This window comes from Telmatherina bonti (assembly GCF_933228915.1).
Source record: "Telmatherina bonti genome assembly, chromosome: 10".
In the NCBI taxonomy this organism is placed as follows: Eukaryota; Metazoa; Chordata; class Actinopteri; order Atheriniformes; family Telmatherinidae; genus Telmatherina; species Telmatherina bonti.
In genome coordinates, this window is record NC_136628.1 from 36,637,107 (window position 1) to 36,658,653 (window position 21,547).

At 39.3% G+C, this 21,547-nt stretch overlaps 1 protein-coding gene across 1 annotated transcript in view; it reads left to right on the forward strand.

The window, feature by feature from the left end:
* Positions 1–21,547, forward strand: part of grk6 (G protein-coupled receptor kinase 6) — a gene marked incomplete at its 5' end in the record, with an annotated part of 94,684 nt that overhangs the window by 50,913 nt on the left and 22,224 nt on the right. The window contains 2 exons of the mRNA XM_079247110.1: positions 13,016–13,093; positions 16,781–16,881. Of these exons, the coding sequence (XP_079103236.1) occupies positions 13,016–13,093; positions 16,781–16,881 (179 nt within the window). The remainder of the gene's footprint in view (positions 1–13,015; positions 13,094–16,780; positions 16,882–21,547) is intronic.

Here is a 21,547-nt window from a genome sequence, read left to right on the forward strand (position 1 = left end):
CAATGAAGAGAGGCTAAAACTGGAGAAATATGATCTCTCCTGCTGGTTCTGGTCAGGACTCTGGCTGCAGAATTCTGGATCAGCTGAAGGCTTTTCAGGGCATATTTAGGACAGCCCAGTAATAGAGAGTTACAGTAATCTAGTCTCGAAGTAATAAAAGCGTGAACCAGTTTTTCTGCATCACTCTGAGACAGAATGTCCCTAATTTTGGCTATATTACGTAAATGAAAGAAGGCTGTTTTAGTAACCTGCTTAATATGTAGCCAAAGGACAGGTCAGGGTCAAATATTACTCCAAGGTTTCTCACTGTAGCACTGGAATCTAAAGTAATGCCATCCAGGTTCATTACAAAACTGGAGAATTTAGCTCAGAGTTTTTCAGATCCAACGAGAATTACTTCAGTCTTATCTGAGTTCAAAAGGAGAAAATTTCTAGACATCCAAGTCTTTATGTCTATGAGAAAATTTTGTAGCCTATTGGGCTGATTTGTTTCATCTGGTTTAAAGGATAAGTATATCTGAATATCATCTGCATTACAATGAAATTTTATTCCATGCTGTCTAATAATTTTGCCAAAATGGAGCATATATAGCGTGAAGAGTACTGGTCCAAGTACAGAACCTTGAGGAACTCCATGACTTACTGTAGTTTGGGAGGAGGACTTGTCATTTACATGAACAAACGTGAACAAACTGAAGTCTATCAGATAAATATGATTTAAACCAGCTTAATGCTGTACCTGTAATTCCAACCACCTGTTCTAGTCTCTGTAACAGAATGTTATGATCGACTGTATCAAATGCAGCACTAAGATCAAGCAAGATAAGTACGGACACAAGTCCTTTGTCTGAGGCCATAAGAAGGTCATTAGTAACTTTCACCAATGCTGTCTCAGTGCTATGATGAGCTCTAAATTCTGACTGAAACTCTTAAAATAAATTATTTCTGCTCAGGTGGGCATGTAGCTGAGCTGAAACTATTTTCTCCAGAATTTTGGACATAAACGGGAGATTAGATATAAGTCTATAATTTGCTATCACCTCTGGATCCAGAGATTGCTTTTTAAGTAAAGGCTTGATTACAGCAGTTTTAAATGATTGTGGTACATATCCTGTCACTAAAGACATATTGATAAGATTTAGTAGTGATGTATCAATTAAAGGGAAAATGTCCTTAAAGAGGCTCGTTGGGAGAGGATCTAAGATACAGGTGGATGGTTTAGATAAAGCTATTATTTTAGTTAATTCAGAGGGTTGGACAGGACAGAAACTATTTAGACACAAGTCAGATCCTGGTTCTAAGGATGCTTTGGAGACCACAACAGACTCAACATTATAAGTAGAAGGAAGAATATTGTGAATTTGATCTCTAATAGTATCAATTTTATTCCTGAAAAAATACATGAAATCATCACAGCTAAGTGAGAAAGGAATACGTGGCTCCTCAGCGCTCCGGCTCCTAGTAAGCCTAGCTACAGTGCTGAAAAGAAACCGAGGGTTGTTTTTGTTTTCCTCTATCAATGATGAATAATAAGCTGTTCTTGCCGTACGTAAGGCTTTTTTGTATACAATTAAACTTTCTTTCCAGGTTAAGCGAGACTCCTCTAATTCTGATGAACGCCATCTGTTTTCCAAACGCCTTGACGCCTGTTTTAGAGCTCGAAGCTGGGAATTAAACCAGGGAGCCTTCATAATCTTACCTAATTTCTTCTTCTTTAGGGGAGCAACATTATCCAAGATTGTACGCATTGAAGCTATTATAGTATCAGCATGCTGATCAATCTGAGCAGGAGTAAAGCTTAAAGGGGGACTCTCAGACATGCTAACACATGGTAGAGGTGAAAAAATTTATTCAATTGATTGTTTAAATTTTGTAATATTGTCTGATAAACATCTACTATAGTAGAATTTATTTTTGGTCAGTGAGTAATCAAATAAAGTGAATTCAAAGGTTAATAAGAAGTGATCAGGCAAGACAGGGTTTTGAGGAAATACTTTGAGCATGGACATTTTGTGAAAACCCAATTGAGTTTAGAATAAAGCTAAAGGAAATGATTAAACTATCATTTTCATCGTCAACATGAATATTAAAATCACCTAGTACAATGACTTTATCAGTACTCAGCACTAACTCAGACAAGAGATCAGAGAATTCGGTCAGAAACTCGGAGTAAGGTCCAGGTGAGCGATACACTAATGCTAAAAGGAGCGGTTTCTCTGAATTCCATTTTGGATGAGATAAATATAATGTCAGGAATTCCAAGGATTTATAGTTCGTTTTGTGCTTAGGATTAATTAAAAATTCTGACTGAAAAATAGCTGCAACACCTCCTCCTCTGCCTGTAGTTCTAGGAATGTGAAAGTTTAAATAGTTAGCTGGCGTAGCTTCATTAATACTAACATAATCCTCTTGCTGTCACCAGGTTTCCGTAAGACAGAATAAATCAATGTGGTGATCACCTATCAAGTCATTGACTAATAAAGACTTATTTGGGAGGGATCTGATATTCAGTCGGCCACACTTTATCGTCTTATTTTCTGATTTTATTAGATCTATTGTTTTTATTTTTATGAGGTTTTCACGATTAACCCCAGAAGTGTTTTTGTGTTGTTTAATTCTTACTGCTGGGAAGTTGTATAAGGTCGGAATGGGGTTTTGGGTGGGCGGCGGCAGGTGGGAAGCTGCAGAAAAGTGTGTAGGACTACAATTCTGCCTCCTGGTCCCAACCCTGAGTTGTCAATTTAGCTGACTAATGAAAGAGTCCATATTGCTAGATAAGAGAGCGGCTCCATCCAACATGGGATGGATGCCATCTCTCCTAATAAGACCAGGCTTTCCCCAAAAAGCGCTCCAATTATCTATAAAACCCACGTTGTTATCGGGACACCACCTAGACAACCAGCGGTTGAAAGATGACATGCGGCTAAACATGTCATTGCTGATTAAATTTGGCAAGGGACCAGAGAAAACTACGGAGTCCGACATGCTCTTGGCAAAGTTACACACCGAAGCAACATTAATTTTAGTGACCTCCGATTGGCGTAACCGGGTGTCGTTACCGCCGACGTTAATTACAATCTTACGGTATTTACGTTTAGCCTTAGTCAGCAGTTTCAAATACGATTCAACGTCGCCCGCTCTGGCCCCAGGAATGCATCTGACTATGGTCCCCGGTGTCTCTAGAGCCACGTTTCTGACTATGAACTACCTATTATCAGGGTTTCTGCCTCAGTGGGTGTGTCGCCGAGCGGGGAAAATCTGTTAGAAACGTGAACAGGTCGGTGGTGGCCAGTGGGTTTTGGTTTGGGGCTACGTTTCCGCCTGACCGTCGTCCAGCCCGCCTCGGCTCCCGGCTGCGCGGGAACTGCTGAAGGACCACTAGGTGGGCTAGCTGCCCTGGCTGGTAGCGCCGCACTGGCTAATGGGGGCTTGCTGACTAACTGCTTTCCTAACTGAGTGCGGAGCTGGGCTTCTAACTCGCAGAGCCTTGCCTCCAAAGCTGCCAAGCTGCTACACTTAATACACCTACCATTATCACTAAAGGAGGCGGAGGAGTAGCTAAACATCAGACACACCGAGCAAGAAAAGGCAGGGGACCGGGGTGTGGGAAGAGAGCTAGCAGCCATGCTAAAACCGAGTGCTTGAGCTGTTTAAGTCAAGTAAACAGAAAGCCAAAGATCCCGAAAATAAATGCAATATATAGAAGAGTGGTTTGGGAAGGTATTGTGCGCTGAAGTGAGTGGTTGGTTAACAATAGATAGAAGTTAGAAAGAAGTTAAAGGAGCCAACTGCTCATAGCAATCCGCTGTGACACTCGCTAGGCAAACAGGAAATGACAATATGTTACCGCAACGTCCGCAATGTCCACAAAAGACACTTAATAAACACATTTAGAAACCATGGCGTTGCATTAAATTTGACCCAGATGCAGCTCGGCAACTGCATACACAGAACATTTAACTGATTGCTACAGTTAAGGACATCTGGCCATCAAATGTCAGTCAGACCTACGCCATGTCAACACATCTCATAGTTAAGGACATCTTAGACTTACTATTACATTTGCTTCTATTACTATCTGTATCCAAGTTTTCAAATCCTACTGCAGTGTTACTTAACCTATGACCTGGGCCCCACTGCCCTGCACGTGTTGTAGGTAACCCTACTTTAAACACACCTGACTCAAATCAATGGCTCATTATCCGAATTTAATAGAACTTGGCAAGCAGTGAAGTTCATCTGCATCATGTGCAGTGGAGTTGGTAGGAACCAAAACATGCAGGGCAGTGGGCTCCGAGGACCAGAATTATGGGACACTGTCCTACTCAACAGCATCTAAAACATGCCACTTAGCTGTCCAAAATGTAGACTCAGTTGCTAAATCTTTCTCTAAGAACCAGGATGTATAAGAAAGATTTGAATAGAAAAATATATATGTAAAACAAAAACTGGGTAGGTGTGGGACTATATATTGTATGCAATTACCTGTTCGAAAGGTCTGTTATCCTCAGGGCCATTGTTGGTCTGCTGGGAGCCTGAACGAGGTGATGGAAGACTGGAAGTCAATTCTGTTGGTTCCATGTTTGCACTGGTCAATGGCTGGAACATTTAAGAAAGGGTTGTTGGTACACATGACCAGTTCTTTGCTTGTCACTGAAAAGTCTACATGAACCGCAAATTTTAAGGAAGCTCCTTTGTCTCCTGTCTTACATTACAGGATGAATTTATAAATCCAGGTCTGCTTGACCTCAGTCGACACAACGGCAATGATCAGACACACCTGGATTAATCAGGTCTAATATTACAGTATTAGTTGTAAAATTGAGGCTCTGTGATATACCAAGACAGTAGACTAGTGCCGAACAAAAGTTTAAAAAAAACTAAAGAAAAAAAAAACGTCAACAACAGTGTGAACATATACAAATAAATACCCAACATGCTTAGAAGATTTGGCAACTGAGGCAATGAGATTCTGGCTTCTTAGGCTAAAGTGCAGCGTGAAAGCCTCCAATAATCACACAGCCTACAGACTCGTCTGTTTGTCAAGAAACGCAGGGGGGGGCGGGCTGCTATAATTGCACAAGTGAAGGACCTCTACTTTCTCCTTAACGAGATGTCACATATTAATAATAATAATAATAATAATAATAATACTTCAGGAATGGTATGTTGGAGTGGTTTTGAAACCATGACTTTTTCATACTGTGGTATACCTTGAAGCCTGTAGCCAGCCTATTCTTAACTGATAATGAGCATACAATATGATTCCCATGTTCTTTTACGGATTTTGGAAAAATGTCACTTATGGGGACATCGTCATACCAGTAATCCATGCCTGCTGCTACCTACATGTGTGATTTAAGCCTTAAGATAATAAACCAAATCATAAATCCCAAATTATTTTGGATGGAATTTTCCCTACCTACAATGAAATTCATGTTTAACCACACAACACTGCCAAATTTAAAAGCAACAAATGGATATATCCAAAATCTGTGACACAAGCTAGCTACCTAGCTAGCTGAGCTGCACATTCTCAAAGAAATCACAACAGACAGACAGCAATGCTATGTTGTCAATGCATAACTTAAATAATAAAATCTTAATACTTACGGACATGTTCTTTAGTAGTCACAGCTTTAAACTCCGGTCTCATTTCCTCATCAACTGCCCTTCGAAAAATTGTGAGAAATTAAGCTACTGCTAAATAGTTGCTACTTCCTGCTGTTTCAAAAATAAAAGCCGGCGAAAGGAAGTAAAGATTAGAACAAAAGATATCAAATCAAATTTGATTTGATTTGATTTGAGAACAAAATATAGTGTGTTTTTGTTAATTTTTTGGCGTATTCTATCTATTTTAAATGGATAGTATGGAATACAGTTACAGTTCTTTGTAAAATCAGATTTAAATGTTGGTGTTTCTATTCAACTGAATTCATTAAATAAAAATAACATCAAAATCTACATCTCAAAGCTACAGCAGTTAACATTTTAAAAAAAGATGTTTTCTTTACATATTTTTTTTAAAAAATCTACCATTGTTTTAACAGCATAATTTTAGACAGATATCCCGTTGAATTTCCAGGTTTCCTCCCTCTTTTGGATTCTACTGCCATGCAAGGGCTCAATTTTAGCTACACCATTGGGGGTTTAAGTTCACCACCTAATTATTTATTGAATCTCCTAATTTTGTCAAATGATTCAAGATACTTTGGTGTGTCTTTATTAGAAACATTTAGTGCTTTTACTGTGATTTACTTTCACATCAGATCAGCATTTTAAAAAAGGCTTTCTTTTTCATATTGTTGTAACCCTTTTAAATAGTATCAATTATTGACATATTTTATTTGATTTTTTTGTATTTGTTAGTAGTGTCAGTGAAATATAAGTAAAAATTTAAAACAAAAAAAGGTCCCCTGGGGACCGGAAGCCCTACAGGAACTCATGGTCAAATTGGACCTTAACTCTACCTGGTAAAATTTTCCTGACAAGAACTCATGGTCAAATTGGACCTTAACTCTACCTGGTAAAATTTTCATGTTCTGTGACAAAGCTGCCTTGTCACTGACACCCACACCCCCAACCACCTACCTGACTGTGTTCCGGGTCGTCAGGCCCAGCAAATCTCTCGCAGTCCCACGTAGCTGCTTTAGTTCAGTCATGCCACCTGTCAGGTAGCAGACTAATAGGGATGCACACCTATTGGTTTTGCTACAAATACTGGGAGCACTACTGGGGTGTCATCTTCATCTTCTGGGGGGTTGGTGAAAACTGGGTTAAGAGGTTTACCTGTGTTTTATGGCTGGAGTATGCCGCAATGCGGCAAAGACGTCATCGTCCCGTGACTAACGGATTTTCAGATTAATACACCGTAGTATTATGTTTTTCTATGTTCATCTGTGGAAATATGTATGGGGTTACGTTCATGAACTTTGTTGATATGGTTTCTTTGGGTGGTTGATATATTATTGGGAAATTTGGGGGAAAATCTCTTTTATTTGTAGTAATGGGAAGTTCATGGGAAGGGGCGGGGCATTGTGTTTTTAAGACGCTCATGCAGAGCTCATGCATCTATCCATCCATCTTTCCATTAGTCTATCCATCCATATATCCATCTATCGATCACCCCATTTATTCATTCATCTATCTATCTATCCATCCATCTATCCATATATCTATCTTTCCATCTATTCAACCATCCATCTTTCCATCCATCTATCCATCCATCTGTCCATCTATCTTTCCATCCATCTATCCATCCATCTACTCATCCATCTATCCATCCATCTATCTTTCCATCCATTTATCATCTATCCATCACCCCATTCATTCATCCATCTATCCATCTATCCATCCATTTATCTATCTTTCCATCCATTCAGCCATCCATCTATCATCCATCTATTCATCCATCCATTCACCTTTCCATCCATTTATCTATCCATCTGTCCATCTATTTATCCATCTATCCATTTATCTATCTATATTTCCATCTATTCAGTCATCCATCTATCATCCATCTATCCATCCATCCATCTAAATTTTCATCCATCAATTGATCCATCTATCCATCCATCTGTCCATCCATCTATCCATCTGTCTGTCCATTTATCTTTCCATCCATCTATCTATCTATCCATTCATCTATCTATCTTTCCATCCATCAGTCTATCCATCTGTCCATCCATCTATCATTTATCTATCTTTCCATCTATTCAGCCATACATCTTTCCATCCATCTATCCATCTTTCCATCTATCCATCCATCTATCCATCCATCTACTCATCCATCTATCCACCCATCTATCTTTCCATCCATTTATCATCTATCCATCACCCCATTCATTCATCCATCTATCCATCCATCTATCAATCTATCCATCCATCTATCCATTTGTCTATCTTTACATCTATTCAGCCATCCATCTATCATCCATCTATCCATCCATCCATCCATCCATCCATCCATCCATCCATTTATCTATCCATCTGTCCATCCATTTATCCATCTATCCATTTATCTATCTATATTTCTATATATTCAGTCATCCATCTATCCATCCATTTATCTATCCATCTGTCCATCCATTTATCCATCTATCCATTTATCTATCTATATTTCTATATATTCAGTCATCCATCTATCCATCCATCCATCTAAATTTTCATCCATCAATCGATCCATCTTTCCATCCATCTACCTATCTTTCCATCCATCTATCATCCATCTGTCCATCTATCTTTCCATCCATATGTCCATCCATCTGTCCATCCATCTATCCATCCATCTGTCCATCAAAATATCCATCCATCTGTCCATCTATCTCTCCATCCATCTGTCCATCAATCTATCCATCCATCTGTCCATCAATCTATCCATCCATCTGTCCATCCATCTATCCATCCATCTGTCCATCCATCTATCCATCCACCTATCCATTTATCGATCTATCTTTCATCTATTCCGCCATCCAGCTATCATCCATTTATCCATCCATCCATCTATCTTGCCATCCATCTATCCATCCGTTCATCAGTTTAGCCAGCATGTGCATCTGGTGTTCATTGTTATATTTTTAATATAAAAGAGCGCATCAGTTCAGCGGACGTGTGAATCTGAGGGGTATGAAAGGAGCAACAGCTGGACAGACACGTTTCATGCTGGTGTCTGAACTTCCCAGTGCTGCAGCGGATCTGATTTTTTCATTGACATCATATTCTGGTGTAGAGACCTGACGACGCAGCCAATGTTGACACATATCACGCAGCTACACTCAATTCAGAATTTACATTGCTGCTGCGTGCAACTGTTTGGTCCAATGGCATGCGGCAGTGCTGTGGAGTTCAGATAAAAGCATGCAACAACTCCAAAAACGTTTCACACTTTTGTCGTTTCTTTCCCACTTTTTTTTTTTTTTTTTTTACTAGCAAAGCAGTGCTGCTGGTGCTGCGTGGAGCAGAAACTGCGCTGCGCTTCTAAATAGTTTTATCCTCCGCAATACAGCTGCATATATATTTATATATAGCCTATATAAATAGATATTTTTTATTTTCTTTGTACAGATCAAGAACTGTCCGTTATATCAGCTGATGTGCTGATGACTCAGCTGCCATGTAAAATCACTCCAATCCCGCAGATCTGGCGACACAAATGTTTCATTAGAAATGTTTCATTCATCATGTTTCAACACATGAGTTTTTTCAGTGCTCTCAGGTAAAACTCTCAAGACAGAGGCATGAGCTAAAACTTTGCACTGGAGGGGGTGGAATGGTTCCTCATGACAGCGCTAAATGGGGCCTTTACATGAAAAACGGGATTAGTGATTTGTGGGGGGACTGCAGGCTGACAAAAATTCTCGTAGCTCTGGGCCTTTTAGTGTTAAAAAGAACTGTCTTCTCCTGAACATCTCCAAGACCAAGAAGGTTGTGGTTGATTGCAGGAGATCTGCATCACACAGAAAGCCAGTGTGTATTGATGGAGAGAAAATAGACTGTGAAGACCTACAGGTACCTGGGGGTGTTTCAGGACCAGAGGTTGGAATAGTTAGCCAATACAGACACAACATGCAGGAAGGGACAGAGTCACCTTATCTTCTTCTGATGGCTCAGGTCCTCTGATGTCTGCAGTGACCTGCTGCAGATGTTCTATAACACAGTCATCAAAAGTGTGATGGTTTACGCTGGTGTCTGCTGGAGGAGCAGCATTACAAACAAGGACTGCAAAGGACTGGACAAACTGGTCAGAAAAGCTAGTTCTGTCCTTAGTAGAAGTCTGGACCCTATCAGAACTGTGGTGGAGCAACGATAGCTATTCTTCTGGAAGGACAGAGAGACTGGTCTCATTTTGATGCAGGACTGAATGGTTCAGCAAGTCCTTTATTCCAGCAGCCATTAAACTGTTTAATATTAATCTTTAATTTTATCTATTTATCATTGTAACAAATTTTTGTGAAAAAGGGAACTGTTGGAACAACCTGAATCCCCACCCCTTATCTCCTTCCTGGGAATGAATAAAGCATCTCTCTCTCCCCATAAACCCCCCCCTCCCCCCCCCCCATAAATTATAGATAGATAGATAGATAGATAGATAGATAGATAGATAGATAGATAGATAGATAGATAGATAGATAGATAGATAGATAGATAGATAGATAGATAGATAGAGCATGTGTATATGTGTTGTCTGTCCTAAAACTGCAGTGTGGAATATGACCTTATAAAAAAATTGCACAAATGCTCACCCCTGTTATGTTTTTATGCAGTCTGCACGAGTTTCAAAACCTGTTAATGAATTAAATCTCTAATAAATTTACACTATGAACCCCATTTTTGCCTTTTGTTAAATTTTCATGAAAGTTCAGTGAACAGACAATTATCTAAGTGAAAATTCAAATGTTTAAGTACTGAATTACAGAAGTCCATCTTTATAGATAAATGTCCACTCATAGTTTGAGTTCGAAATTGTCTTTTAAATTGAAATAATCTTTTAAAACTGATCATTTCATGCTATGGTCACAATCCATATCTGTGGGGACCAGGAAGAAGGCGGTGCCTAACCATATTTGGAAAAGTGTGTGAATTTACAATCAGGTGCTATACCACATATGACCTTTGAGGGGGCGCTCTCAGTACACACACCTTAACACAAAAAGACAGATAAACATTACTTATGGGCCAATGCCTGAAACTTTGCCAGCACCTTCATTTTACCTTTTAGAGTCATTTAAAGTGGAGTTCCTTCTGGGGACCAGCTTTTTGGTCCCCACAAGGACATTGGTCCCCATTACGTGACTGTGTAAACAGATTGATGTCCCCATACCGTAACAAAAACCAGAACACACACACACACACACACACACACAGAGGTAGTTCAGCTCACCACTAATTCAATGAGACTGCTTATTGACTTTTAGTGCAGTCATCGATGATATGATCAGATTTTAGCCCCGCTGAATGCTAAATAGGTAATGAATGAGCTGATTAAAAACTGTGGCTCATCATCCAGTTCACACACACACACACACACACACACACACACACACACACACACACACACACACTCTACAAACCTCAATTTGTCCTTATCAACTCCTAAATTAGGTGAATTAAACAAACACACGACATGCTGATGAAGACCACATCACACCTGCTTTAGCGTCTCTGCAGAGCCGACCTGTGCGCTGCAGGATCGAGTTCAACGCACTTTTACTGGTTTTGAGCCTCTTAATGGTCTGAATCCTACGAGTTTATCCAATTTGCGCTGGTGTTCAGACAACTTTTATCCCTAAAACTAGAACTGCAGTCACGTGACCTGTTCATCTGGAAAGTTTCGACACTTTTAAAAGAAAATATTTGACTTTTAACTTGTATTATTGAGTCTTCAGCATTTTCTCGCTGCGAGGTGTCGAGTGACACACCGGTGCTGCTTTTATTTCTATGAAAAGTGATGCAGAAATAGTTTTGCTGCGTGCTGAAAAACTGGCCTCACAAGAAATATGATGATCTGTAGCAGTTTATTTTTTATATTGGTTTTACTTACTATTTATTCAGTTTGTTTTAATTCCATATTCCTTGTGTGACCTGTTTTATTGTGTTTATTCGCATTTGAACTGTTTTATTCTGTTTTTATTTTGGCCAACTGTGTACAGCACTTTGTTTCAACTCTGGTTGTATTAAAGGGCTTTATAAATAAAGTTGAGTTGCTACGGGTCAACGCACCAATTAACTGATTATCAGTGTGAGCTCTTCCATAAAGAGTTTCTCTAATGTATCGATTACGAGACAATGATTAATTTTCTGTTATATCCTCCATCACAGATGATGTCAGCTGGAATTTCAGGCTAAAAGTCTGCAAAAACAACAGAATCATTCTCGTTATCTGCCTCGACAAGGATCAGATATTAAACTATTAAAGATTCACACTGTACTTGATCAGTGGTGTCCACCCACAGTGATCAGTTGCACAACATGTTACTGGGTCCTACCGCCGGGAATGCAGGGTGAAAAATGAAAATCAAGGAAAAAAAAATTGGGAAAACTTCTGTGTTGTTGTATTTTCAATTACAATTCAGCTTAATTAGTAAAGTACCACGTCACAAAAATGACCTATCAGGGCTTTACTTTAATGGATTATATTTATTTGAAAAAAAGATTTATTTATTTATTTTTTTTTTTTTAAACAAAAATATCGATTTTAAAATTGTGAAGCAAAAAATCCTCCTTTTCGATCTTTCGGCTTCGATTCCCCATCCCTAATATTTATGATCAGATATTTGGCTTGTTGTCATGATCCGTGGCAGTGGGAGCAGGTAGATGCTGAACAGAAGGAGGCCCCAACATGGAGCCTTGGGGAACTCCACGCTGTCTTTGAGTAGATCCGTAAATACCAGGCAGGACAAAGTAGCCCTGAACCTTTAAGTAGGACACAAACACATTCATAACGGGAAGTTTTCTTGTCTAACAGGATGATACGGTGAACTGTGAAAAGCTCTGACTTCAACCAGAACCACAACTGATCTTCTGCTTCTTTAGATGTATTAAAAACAAACTATTTGTTGTGAAAGAAGCTCCTAGAAGCAGCTGATTTATCTGATCGGATCTCTTGATACACCTGAAGGATGAATTAGGCTTTCTGCCTTCTGTCCTCTTAGAGCAGACACATTCCCTGGTAACTAAACCACTTCTTGCTCCTGATCTTTGCCGCCACGTCCACAACATGTTCACTTTCGGTACTTTTTCTTGTTGCTGTTCTTCCTCTGTGGTTTTTATTTTACCACAGCCAGGACTTCCTGTTTACTTCAGCATGTGCTTGTATGAGAAACTTTAGAATCTATTTTCAGAAGATTGTTTCCACTTTTTTCTATGAAACAACCTGATGCAGGCGTTGATGGAAAAGAAATTCTGCCAAACTGAAATGGTTTTAAAGATGTCTCCTTCGTGTGCAGATGATTTAAACATGTTTTTGGATGGCGGTCAGAAACCCTCTGATCATCTTGAGTTTTGTGTTTCTGTGCAGGCGGAGTACGAAGTGACTCCAGACGAGAAGAGGAAGGAGTGTGGTCAGGAACTCATCGATAGATACTTCAACCCAAAGGTAGCTGCTGCCGTCATGCCTCTCTCTGACATCACGCAGTGGGCGGAGCCACAGTGATTAGTAATGTATAGCTGAGTCTGTGTTTTAATCCATCATTATGATCTATTTACAATTGTACTCATATTTATTCATACCTTTTCATTGAATCAGGGAAGAAAACAGCTGCCTGTAAAATAAGCTGAAATTTATTACATTATTTTCTAATTCTGGTTCAATAGAAATATTTTTTTAAAAAAAGCAAACAAGATAATTACATATTACATCACTCTAATATTTTCTTGAACAATCCTTTAGTGTTTCCGCTCCAGTCAGGTGTTTTCTGTTCCTCTCAGTCAGACTTCTGCACCTGTTGACAGGTATTTTGTCCCACTGTTCAACAGAAAAGTGTCTAATTTATCCAGGAGCAATTTGTTTGGGTTTTTTTTCCCTCTTTCTTCAACTCAATTAAATGAAAAAAACAGTGTCTTATATTACTAGATTATATTTTTGCAAATTTTTTAGTTATTGTTCCTTTTTTAAGTCTCCATTTATTTAAGTGTTTGTTGTAAATTCAGCCTTTTCTTTAATGAAAGGGGATGAAGACATATGAGCACAACTGTACATGTAATTTATTTCATTTAAGACAAAACATGTCCTGCATCTGAAAGTTGACAGTAAAAAAAAAAAAAAAAAAAAAGCAAAGATAACTAAAAAAGAAGCTCAAATATTTATTTATATGCAAGGCAATTATTTAATATAATAATCGACTTTATAAGAGCCAATTTTTCCACGATTATTGTGCGCTGTATTGCTACCTGGGCAGGAGGAGTGGATAAGAGGAATACGTCACTTGTTAATCAGATGTTTGGCCCAGAAGGGCAAAGGGTTTTTCCCTCAGAACCAAGGAGTAAAGATGACTGAATCTAAAACAAAATAATCAGAGTGGAAAATCAATTATAGATAGAAAGCACATGTCAAAGCAGCGCGTCAGACCTGCTCCTGGGCTGAGCTATCTCAGTAGCTTTAGCTCCTTTAACAGAAGTCTATTTCAAACAATGGATGCAAAAAACTGCTTAAAATTTATCAGTTTTCCAGTAATTCACAATGTTGAGATCATAAATACGAACTTCTGACTGACTAGAGCCTCAGCAGAAGATCGTACAGAAGACGGTTGCAGACACCAGCAACGCTAACATGTAGCATAGCAACATGATGGTGAGAAGCTCAACTAAAAAACCACCAGCATTTGCATTCAAACCAAACAACTACATGGTCAAGTAGGAGAAACGTGAGAACATTGCTGTCCGCTTCGGTTTCTGATCATTTCTCCGCACACACAGCCTAGCGCGTCGTACGAAAGCAGAGACTCTGCAAAGATGTCTGGCTCATGACAGCGAGAAAAAAAACTGTGGAAGCTAGCAGTCACCATCACACATGTCTTACGTCTGTTTTATGGCGAAAAGCTTTATTCCAGCTCTTAAAAAAAAAAAAAAAACTGCTCATATGCCACTTATGCCTTTGTTGGATCATGAAGGGCCTGCTAGTTTGGGGAAACAGGTTAAACAGCACTGATCACAGCTGGATGGAAGTTCTGGATGTGAGGAGAGGAAAGACTGCTGCTTAAATAAAGAGCAGCGCAGGTGGAGAGAATCAGTAATCAGGGCTGATGATTCATTGTCTTCAGCTTGGAAAGACTCACCTTAGCCTGATGTTTCTGTTTGAATCTTTTTTTTTTTTATATTCAATGCTATTTTGGCTCACTTTTATATCAAGTACAATATGTTTATCTAGAAGCTTGATGCACTGTCGTTTCCTTCTGCTGTGCATCTGGTTGGATGTTCTTCAATGAAAATATGGTCATCTCAATCATAATTAATTAATTAAATAAATCAAATAGATTAATTAGTTTAAAAGTCTGGAGAAAAAAAAACCCCAAAAGAACTAGCTTAAAACTCACATCATTTGTTAAATAAAAAACATAAATTAAATTTAAAAAATCATCCCTTAATGGTGCATGTGTTTTTGATTCTTACAGTTTCTGAAACATTTTGCACCATTTTATTCCAAACTTTGCTCAAAACTACGTCAGATACTTGTTTTCTGCCCCCCTGGTTGGACACATATTGCACTACCCCAATTTTAAACATCACTTGTTACTTAAATGTAAATATACAAGAAAAACATTTTTTTGTTGATTTTTCACACCTGAAGAAGAATTCTCCACATTTTATGGGTTTCAAGCTGACTTTAAAGATTTAAAAACTGCTTGATAAAAAAGTGTTCTTCTTTTGTGAAAGTCCAGAAGATTTTCCAAATTTTCATCGGAATTAATTTCTTTAATGAACCAAATTAAAAAAAAAAAAAAAAAAAAAAAAAAAAAAAAATTATATATTTATATATATATATATATATAATATATTTATACCAAAAAGAAAAGAATCCAGGATAAAAAAAAACTTTCCTGAAAGAGCTCAACTTAAGATTTAAGTAAGCAGAGAACAGGAATATTTTTTTAAACAAAATTTCATTGTTTGATATAGGCTTTTTTTTTTTTTTTTTAAAACCGATTTCTGATATACCAATTTTGTCCAACTCTTAATTTCCAATACTGATATATGCAAAGTTGTCCACAGAAAACAAGAAAATCTAAGTAATTTTTGTTGTGCGCTGATTGCAAATTATGCCATAAATAATATTTCAAACTGTACTTGACATATTTAATATTTACACTTTGAGTAAGAGGAGTCGTAGCTGAAATTTTGATGTACAATATTTTCATGCTGTGAAAAATTTGTGTCCTTAAAAAAATGTAAAAACCAGTACTGACAATATCCAATATTATAGTTTAATAGCGAATAACGGCTGATAGTATCAGACGTCTCTGTTAAGAACTGTTGATAAATGAGGCTGAAAGAGCGAAAACTCCCGGAGATGGCGCTAGCCGCGTTTCCATGAATAAAAGCAATTTTTCTGAATTTCTACGAGCTATAGTTGCGATTTGTAGGTGTTTTCACAGAACAGTGTTTAGCGTATCGTCGTGATTATCGTGAAATTTTACGTAAATTGCAATTTATGCTAGTTTACGAATGGTTCTCCGCAGCTTTCTCTAATTTCTTGTAAAATTACGCATTTCGCTGTTGTTTGCTGTCAACGATGGAGGTTTTATTTTCTCTTTAATTACCTGTAAAACAGATCCTCCGTCCATACACAACGCGCCATCTTTACCTGAAATGAAGTGGTTATGTGACCCCTTACGTCGCACCAAGGGACGTGTAAATGCAAAAAAGTGTTTCCATTCCACTTTTGTGATGTACTTATATATCGACACGTCTAAAAAACCCTCCTCATGATTGCGTAAAAACTTTTTAGCAGTATTTGAGAGGTTTTTCGAAGTTCCCTTGTTTTTTTTTTTGCGATATTTAGGTTTTGCGTGATTTTAGGGGTGATGAAAATGCAGCTATTGAGAGAGAAAAGAATCTCACGTCAGGAAGAAATGATATGATAAACTAGATGTGCTCTAAAATGACTGGTCTTTGCATGATTTTGATGTGAAGTTATCATGAAATCTCTTCGGTCTGGTTGAAGCTTCTGATTCAGTCACATACGAGTCTGAACATGCAGTCGTTTGCAGAGTGTGGATGATAACGTGTCTCAGACCCAGTTCATCCAGACTTCAGCCAACATCGCGGTTGTTTTTCTTTGTTTCAGTCGGACGACCACGTGTCGGAGGTGGAGGAGGCCATGATGGCTCAGTGTGCCAACAGGCTGCAGCAGGACTCCTGCAAAGACCTCTTCAAGGACTGTACCAAGTAAGATCTCCCTCATAAAGCATCTTTTTCAACTGGATTTGCTTCGGTTCTGATGAACAGTCTACATCAGAGTGTCTATGGGAGTCAGACCCTACAACGGACGTCACCAGACGTCCTGTGATTTGGAAATGATTTGTTTATGCAAAGTCAAGCAGGGTTGTGGTGAAATTAGCAGCTCCAGTCCGGACGGCTGGACAGTGGAAGGATGAAGGATCTTATAACAGGAAACACTGTTTTCACACAGACACACTGTATTTTACACAAAACAAGTTTTCTTTAGAAGCACAACTCCAGACATTGATTACATCTAAAAACTCAGGGACTCATTAAAAGTGCTGCAGTTGCCATGGAGACGGGGTAAAGGGCTGTTCCCGCTGGGGAAATAAACGATGCTCCTGAAACTGATTATTGAAGTGGTTTTCTGCTCCTTTACGTACAGGAACAGGGACATGAAGGGTGGGGGCCTGGGGCCTGCTCTCTGTCCGCCCTAAACGGCTGGTGCTCAGCGGAGTCGGCGTTTGCCAGTCTTAGCCTGCCGATGCCATTTTAGGTTTAATAGGTCAGGTTTACCTTCATGGCAACTGTGGGGGAGTGAATTTTTCTCTAACTCGCCCGTTTAAAAGTCATTTAATTTTGAAGTTTGGTATATTTGATTGACAGGTAGCCAATCTCTGGCTTCAAGTAAGAAGCACGTAGAACAACCACAGTTTTTATCCGGTTAACAACGTGACTTAACTTTAGCCTGCTTACCTCCGTTAGCTGGTTAGCTCCTGTTATCTCCGGGTTAGCTTGGTTAGCTGTTAGCTACAAAAAGCTCAGAGTTTGCTCGATGTCAATCATCCACCATGGTTTTCCGAGTGAAACAACACGCATGCCTCTGCCAAGATGGTGATGGTAGGAACCGCCCACAGAGTTTCAATTCAGCTCTTCAGAAACCTACGTGTGACGTACCGGAGGCTCCGCCCATCTTTTATATACAGCCTATGGTCGTCACTCTGGTTACAAACAAAAACAGGAAAAGAGGTGGAGATAAAAGGGGGACAGTGAGCGTGGGGGTGGATGATTGACACCCGACAAATTCTGAGCTGCCTGTAGCTAACAGCTAACTACGCTAACTCAGAACTAACCAGCCAACGGACGTAAGCAGGCTAAACCTAAGTCATGCTGTTAGTCGGCTAGAAACTGCGGTTGTTCGACACTCTGCCTTCTTGTCGCTGGATATCAGGTACCAGTCAATCAAAAGGACACGCCCCCAACTATGCAAAATTTCACGATTAACATAACATCCAAAGCAGAGGTGCTAAACTCCAGTCCTCGAGGGCCAGTATCTTTCAGGTTTTTGCTGTTTCCCTGCAGCAACACACCTGATTCACATCAAATGGATCCGGCAGCTTCTTGTCAGCCCATTCAGTCAGGTGTGTTGGAGCATGGAGACAACAAAAACCTGCAGGATACCGGCCCTCGAGAACTGGAGTTTGACACCTGTGCTCTAAATGGGTGAGTAAAGTTGGTGGTTTTAACATGGGAGTCAATGGGGATTTGCTTCCTTTTGGAGCCGCTAGAGGACGAGGGGGGAACTGCAGGTTATGGCTTCACTTTTACCCGCCGGAGGTCGCCGCTTGATGGAAATCGAGTCGGGTTTTTCAGGTTTTGTTTCATTCGGCCCAGAAAAGCCCAGAAGTCAGACCTTCATCCAGGGGAAAAACCCTGTGATTTATTGTTCCCACATTTTTAAAAACAAGATGTCGACTGTAAGACAAAACTCTTTGTTCCATGAAACCGTCTTCTCTGAGGCTAAATCATAACTTTATTTCTTTATTTATCAACACTCTGCAGACATAAGACAAAACTAATAATTTACGGCAGTTTCTACGCGGTCACTCAGCTCTGCTGACGGGAACAATGAGACTTTCTGTATTTTAATGTTCAGCCAAAGTTTCCATTCAGCTCCAGGTCGTTCTGTTATGCAGCTTTTACTGTTTCCATTCAGAGTCGGGGGAAACCGACACCTTAAGGGCTGCATTTACGAGATTTTGGTGGAAAAAAATAAACATATCACATGATAACATCTTATTTTTTTTATATTAGCATCCAATATATGAAGTTAAAATATATGACGTTCATTAATAAAACTAACAGATTTTTCTCCAGAACTCAAAGATAAGCTCTAATCAAAGGATTTTTTAAATGTAAAGGTAAAATAACTAAAAACTTTGTTTTCCAAACCTTTATTTCTTACATCCAAATAAACACAAAGAACGAGATAAAGCTTGTTTAAGAGCTTAAAACTGTGGCTTTCAATGCAAGTCAGTGGCTTTATCCTTATATTTATCAATAAAAGGTAAAAGCATCTTGGAGATGATGTTATTCAGGTTAATCATTTATTAATTATGTTTATCAACAATGCAGAAGCCGATCGTAGCCGGTTAGTGATCAGATGGTAATAAATCACCTGCTTGGTGCAATTTCTGGTCAGAAACGTCTTCGTTTAACCAGATAGAGACGACGCGTCCCTGCAAAGACAGACAGCAACCAGTCATCTGTGTTTGGTTCAGTCAGCCGTCATTCATTTAAAACACACCTGAAGTTACAAAGAAAGAGATTAATATTTAAAATCTTCTGAACGATTCGAACGACAGCAGGAAAAGATTCAGGATCAATCTATCACAACCACCTTTTATATTAAACTATAAAAACTATTAAACTAAAGTATTTTAACCCTTAATGTACTGAAGTTTTCAAGCTTTCCAGGCAAAGCTGCTGGAAATGAGAAAAATCTCCATGGCAACAAAGTTACTCGTCTCATTTCGGCGTCATAACTGGATGACGATGCGGCTCTTCCAGCTGCACAACGGCTCTGAGTTTACTCTCCATTTCCACCAGCATGTCCGGGTTGGTCCGGTCCAGTCCGGTACGTGTCCCTGTGCATCCGTTTTTCATTTCCACTTGGAAGGCTAGCAGAATATCCGACCCCAAAATGGCGAAGCTCAACAAACGTCAATCCCTTGGTTTACGACAAGTTTTTTGTTGTTTGAAGCCAGAGAAGATGGGCGTCCACCCTTCTCCTCCGCTGTGTCGGTTCTGTTTCATTTCAATTCAACAAGACGTGTTGCTATGACGCCATTCGATCACTATCCAGCTGATTGGCCGTCTACCTGGTATGGTTGCTATGGAAACGGACCCGTTGGTGGAAACTGAGCTTTTGTTTCACTCCAGATTTCTGGTTTTGTGTCATGGTTTGCTTTGGCTTTATTGTTGGCAACCTGAAGCACATATACACATAACCGTGTGCATTTAATACACGCTACATGTATGTGTCCATGTGTCTGCACCGGCACCAACGGACAAATAACGTTTAGCTCATCTTAAACATGTTATATTTGACTTAATACAAAAAAGTTTGAACCACAAACAAATCAAACACCAAAGCTTTAACCTTCTAATGCAGCCAGAAGCTGCTTATTTGTTGGATTTTTGCTAATTTTTTCACGCTTTTCTGCATGTTAGCGTTTAGCTGCAGCACTGCATGCCTTCCTGTCGCTCTGGAAACCGGGTCCATACAGACTTCTCACCGTCTGCCGTCCTGCTTTTACACAATGGCTTGATCCAAGTCATGCTAGTGTGTGAATGGTTAAGTTGTACCCAATATTTGTTCTTTTTAAAAGTCTTTTTTAGTTAAAAATAAATTGTCATAATAAATAAAAGTGGTTAAGTTGCTGGTCCATGAAGCCAAAGTCCCGCCGCCTGACTGTTTCACAGCAGAGGATGAAGATTCAACTCTTCTCACTCACTTTAAAGATGCTAACTCCTCATCCTCCACATCCTTTTATTTACACCCATTTATGTTCATTTTAACCCACATTTGGTGAGAATTTCCAGCTCAACAGACAAATGAAGATATGAGAAAATGGTCCAATCGTTGGTGGTAAAACTGATTATTATGAACAAAAAGTAAAAACATGACTTTAAACGACACTGGGATGCATTTCTTCCTCACGTCTCTGAGGAAGACCATCGTTCTATCATCACATTCAGCAACATCCTCCAACGGCTCTGCTCAGGCTGGTTGTGTAATCCAGCAAACCTCTGCCGTTTGTCTTTTCTACTGTTTTCTGTTCAGAAACCAGCCTCATGACAATCCGGACGAAGGGTCAGTGCCCTCCTGCAGGACAGGGTCGACTCACATGAATCCTATTCACAATATTTAGTTTGATTTGATTTAAGTTCTTGGAATCACGTGTTTGGATGATTTTAATCACATTGCAGACAACTTGTAAACAAGTAAACAGTTTTCTGGGGTTTGGATTCAGCTGCAGGAGGTTGATCAGCTCGGTGGTCTTTGCGGTCGGACCAACACTGTCTGGAAACGTTGTGTCGGCGCAGGACTTAACAGCTACCAGTCAGAAAACATTCATTTATTAAACTTATACCAGCAGATCTTTATGGTCTCAGCTGCACCTCCAAACTGAACATCTAACTTTGACTTATTTATATTTTCTAGGGACAAACGTTTGACTGTAAATGAAGTATTTACCTGAAGATGTGTTCAGGATCAGCTGGAATTTGGTGCAGGCAGCTTGTTTTATGTGGGAGTTTTACCAGTTTCTTCATGATTCAGTAACTTTCCATCACGTTATCAGATCGTACCGATGAAGTTTAGAGGACT